General features: G+C 38.1%; 1 protein-coding gene across 1 annotated transcript; it reads right to left on the minus strand.

Annotated features, from left to right (window-relative positions):
• Positions 1 to 793: 793 nt before the first annotated feature.
• On the minus strand, positions 794 to 4,508 carry LOC121727065 (zinc finger protein Elbow-like). The gene is made up of 2 exons (XM_042114740.1): positions 4,306 to 4,508; positions 794 to 2,660 (listed from the first exon to the last, which is right to left on the minus strand). Exons 1-2 carry the CDS (start codon positions 4,363 to 4,365, stop codon positions 1,482 to 1,484), a joined length of 1,239 nt encoding a protein of 412 aa, XP_041970674.1. The 5' UTR covers positions 4,366 to 4,508; the 3' UTR covers positions 794 to 1,481.
• Between the last annotated feature and the right edge of the window lie 784 nt (positions 4,509 to 5,292).

Raw genomic sequence — 5,292 nt, forward strand, 5'->3', positions numbered from 1 at the left:
CGGATAAATTGCTTATAATTTATAGTAGCTGCTCCTAATTACGGATGTTGCAATGACTCATAAGAAAAATGACTTGCGATTATGCGATTAATTCATTGATTATAAGGTTTATAGCTTGAAATTGTTTCAGAGAAACCATTAATGATAATAATGAATGATGTGATCATTTATATTGTAGGAAAAACTGAACATAAACATTGCTGGAAATATCTATAACTGCAATACTTTAATAAAATTTTAAAACGAATTGCGCAGAAATTAAAGCCTTCGGAGTATTTAAATATAATTCGTCACGGATTCCAAAACTTGGCATTTATAAGCATAATAATATTAGGAAATAGTCATCCAAAAAGAAATCGGTTTTGTAAACTTACTGACAGTAGTGAAGTTCCTTCTGTGGTTCCTTTATGAAGAAATATAATATGAGCTCAATAGATGTCGTCATGCATTCGACAGCTTATATTATTAATCTACCGTGTAAAATATTAAGAAAAAAAGTGTTTCTTGGTAATTGGCATTATATTTTAATACCGCAAAATTGTCAAAATATTTATCTGCACTAAAGCCCATGGAAATTCCACGTTATTTTTTATTACGTTACATTAATTTATAAAATGTCGTAAAAAAGTAAATTTATGCAGTCCATAAAGGCTTTTTTATGAAAATTTTATTGGTATAATATCAATAATGACTACTAATATTTTATATTTTATGTCATCGTAAATTTTGTCTGATCCGATAAGTATCGAATTTCCAGCTCAGATGAATAGGATTCAGAAATTAAAACAATATATGAAATTAAATAATTACGTATATATTTGATTTTGTATGTTCATATTGTAACAACAAATAATTCGTCAACAGATATTGAGAGCAGGATATATTAATTACAGTTTACACTCGAGCCTGCGGCACAATATTTATACCTCAATATTTTCATTTCGAGCAGTACTCGCTTTAACATCGTGCGTTTAGATTAAAATTTAACTATAAAATCATATTATTATCTTTAGTGATATTGTATTGCAGACTAATAAATAAATTGAAACTTACATTATGCCGCAACAACGCAAAATTGTAGTAGTTATACAATATTAAAACGTAGTCACCTAAATCGGTTAAAATAATTAAACATAGAAACACAAGTAACAATCCTCAATATTTGCAACAACTTAGAACCTATAAATTACATAGCTATTGATTTGGTACACAAATTTTAAGCTAATTATAAAATAAAATCCACTCACGCGGAATCAAGCGAACGCGAGCTTGTACTCAGTGCACTATAATATTACGAACATTACGAGATAGAGATCACAGCTGTCGCACCCCGAGGGGTCCATCACTTCCATCGATGATATGAGCCGACTAGAAACTAGAAGATCACTAAGTTATATTTACACTCTTCAGTTTCGAATGTCTATGCATGGGCGTTAATGTTCGGCGCCCCCCTTTTTATGAGCGTGGAGCGCCGATGGTCCTCAAGGATGCAGCGGCCGCGGACCGAACAGCGAATACGAGGGGAAATACGCCGCCAGGGACGGGTGAGGCGGCAGCGGAAAAGGCAGCGGCGGTGACGACACCAGGTGCGACGGCTTGCTGTACGGGTGAAACCGAGGAGTGAGCGGTGACAGCGGTGGCGTGGGGTACGTCCTCTGAAGCAGCGGATGAGTCGCACTCAACATTGATAAGCTCGGACTCGATTCTCCACTTGCTGTGTGCGATCTCAGGTGTTGAAGTAGCTCTTCAGAAGTTGAGAATCTTTTGCCACAATATGCGGAGTCTCCGGCCATCCAGCTACAGACGAAGGGCAGTTGTGACGCAGCTGCTAAAGCCGCCAGTTGAGCGTGAGCGTACGCAGCGGCAGCGGGATGCCCGGTAGGCAGTTGGAACGGAGTTTTTGCGTGGTCACACTGAGAACATCCGGCAGGACATACAGCAGATTTTAGCAGGTGAGAACTTAAAGAGCATCCCGTGCAGTATGGGTCGCGGCATATGCCCAAGTCACTACCTGGTGCCTTCATTCTTGCGTATGCCAGATATGGGTTTAAACCATTCTTTAGGGCCTGATGTTGAGCTGCCATTAGACTGCTCGTCATTATATCCATTGGCAACGGGAATCCAGAATGAGGTAAACCGCCCAGGAAAGCGGAAGTAGAGACAGGTACACTGGGTTTGAAGCTCGACGGTTCTTTGGTATCTGCGTTGGACGGTAAATTACTAGAAGAATATGGTAACTTAGAAGTCGATGTTGAATCAGATTTAGATGTGACGGGTGAACTGATGGGACTGGATCTTTCCTCAGATTTTTCAGACGGAGTTTTGCGATGCACAGGGGGCGAGGTTCTCTGGGACGACGAACTTTGGTTGCTGCTACAGCGCGCTTGCACCGGTGTTGTTGAGGCACTTCCTTTAGATGAAGGCGTTTTAGAACTAGGATTTACAGACACTCTATCCTCCGGAGTTCTAGTCTTTTCTCTCGACGTCAGGCACGATTCATAAGGCTTAAAACTTGGCTTGTTGTCGATGTGTGTGGGCTTATCATCGTATTTCTTGCTGGCTTTCTCGGCAGCGGAGATGAGCTTCGGGTTCGGCGTATCGGCACCGATAGCGCTGCATGTTTGCGCCAGTAGTGCCAGCGGACTCTTTTTCGCGTCGAGCTGTAACAAAGAAATTATGAAATGAAACGTCGGGTTGCGAGTGACGGCACAAAGGGAGTGAGGGTGGCCGAGGCAGGGGGTCGGGGGAGTCCAATCACGCGGCCGACGCGCCATTATCCGCTCGTCTGGCAGCCGTCGGCCCCGCTTGACATTTCACTCGGCTCCCGCATGATGTAATCTCGCAGTGAAAAGGCCAATTTGTGCCGCTGAATTTGCGGCGCGCCTGTACTTGCCGCGCTGTCACGTCTATTATCACGGGGTGGCGTTAGTTCGAGAGACTATTTCGGGGAAATTCGCGCTATATTGCAGTAGTTTCGAAGCAGCGCTAAATGCGTTCACTAAGTAATTTGTATGTTTTAATCTAACAAAGCTAATTCTCCCAATATTATATTGTACGATATTAGTTTCAATTACAAATTTCCATAATACGGCTACTTGATATTCAAGGCTATAACCAATTTGTGTATTGCATTATTAGCCTATTATACGAGAAATTGATACGTTAATATTTCTTATAATAATTTAATATTATACATTTAACAAGTATAATTTTAATAATTTATAGATTAAGCTAATGAGGGGAACGTCGATTTATATTACTCAAGTCGATGAATTTATGTTAATGGTTTTATTTATGTTACATGTTTCCTTTTATAATCAATCACGATAAATTAAACGTCTTACTTTGAATAAAGTTGCGTGTTTTATAACTTTGTTTATTGACTTGAAAAATTATTCATTGAGCAGGTGACCTCTCAATAAATCATCACGTTAAGATTTATACTTTACAACGACAGGCAGTTAATTTCGACCATTTATTATGTCAATAATGGATTTAATAAAATGTTTATTTTTAAATTCATTCTTTAACATTTATTATATATTTTAGTAACTGATCATGAATCATCGTTCATCTTATAGAAAAAGTTTCTTAATTTCATAAACAATGTAATTATACAATGTATTATACTTGTATTATACAATGTAGTGTACTTTATTGAATTATTATTATGTATTTTTATATTGTGAAGCAATCTTTAATAACGTTTATTTACACATAACTTACCAAAACATTTACAAAAATATTTCATCTTATAAATTCTAATCTTTATTTTTATATTCTCTATCTTTATTTTTATAACTTATAAATTCTTATCATTCGTTGCTTAGCATAAAATTTACTTTTAATCTAATTTGTCTTTAGATACATTTCAATTTATATTCGTTAACTCGGTTTGTGCTTCAACTATGTTGTTTAAGTGGGGTGGTATGACATGGATGACAAATCTTAATTGATCTAAATATCAATTAGAATTTGTCACTTGTCACAGAGTTGCAGATTAAGTGTTATTCGTTACTATAATCAACATGCCATCTTTGAAATATTTTAACTTTATTCATTCACGAGGTAAATATTATGAAACGTCAATAATTGTTGTCCACTTACTGACGTTTAAATTAAAACTGTTCTAAAATATTGTGATTGGAGTTGCAAGTAAATCTGACTATATCCTTAATTATTCCTCAAAAATAGTATGATTTCGTCTTTGTAATAAGGTGCTGATGTCAATTTGCAAATATTATTCTATAGCTTTACATATTTTTTTATTAATTTCAGGTAATGTTCAACTTGTCAACAACTTACAGTGGTTGGCAGCGGTGACAGGTAATCCGGGCGTAAATATTGGTTACTGGAGGTGAGCATGTTGCTCCACAGCAAATTATCCTTCTCCAGTTTAAAACGGTTCACAATTCACTGCACGATCAGCACATCACTACACAACGCGGACGGCACGTGCGACGCTGGCGGCGGCTCACGGCGGACTGACTGACTGGTCCCCGCCCCCCGCGCTCGCTGTCACTCGTCGCGCGCCATTTTTGCATTTTGTGTACTTTGCGGGAGCTTTGTCGTCTTATCCCCACCGCCGTTTGACACCCCGTTTGTTAGGTGTCTCGCTCGCGCGCGGGAAAAATTACTGGGGCGCCTGCCGCGGCGTTTTGATGAAAGGATTATATAAAATATGCAGAGCGCAGTCAAAGGCGATGCGGCGACAGAGATGCATAGCCCGGGAAATTGAATAGCTGCGGAGCGGGTAAACGGTGGCCCTGTAATAATTTACTTTCAGCATCATTGTCTATGCTATCCGCGACCTATTCTTTTATTGACATTCTTAACTAATGAGTAATGACGCAATTTTCATAACTAAAATTATCATGGCAGAAGTTGAATTAAATTAACACGATTTGGATTTTGATAAATGCGTAAAAACTAAAAAGTAAAAACCGGAATCTCTTTAAACGAAATGGAACTAATTTATAGTACAGGAAATACAATACACAAGAAATATAGGTTAACAAAAAATAAAAGAACAGAAAACTGAAGTAAATGAAAGTAGTAATTTGCTTACACAAAAGCTATTTACACAGCAAATAACCTAAATCTTGCTTCGTAGCAATTATTAATCTTTCAACCCTTTTAAGTATTTTCTTTTGTCCGACCACCGGCGGGGCTTGGGGGTAAAATGTGCCCGCTCATTGTTTACACGTCAAACAGTCGTCATCAAATTTTTATCATTCCCCAAAACCCCACTTGAGCTGTAATAACAAGGCTTGCGTATTCTGCCGGCTTTGT

The sequence above is a fragment of the Aricia agestis genome, chromosome 5 (assembly GCF_905147365.1).
Source record: "Aricia agestis chromosome 5, ilAriAges1.1, whole genome shotgun sequence".
In the NCBI taxonomy this organism is placed as follows: Eukaryota; Metazoa; Arthropoda; class Insecta; order Lepidoptera; family Lycaenidae; genus Aricia; species Aricia agestis.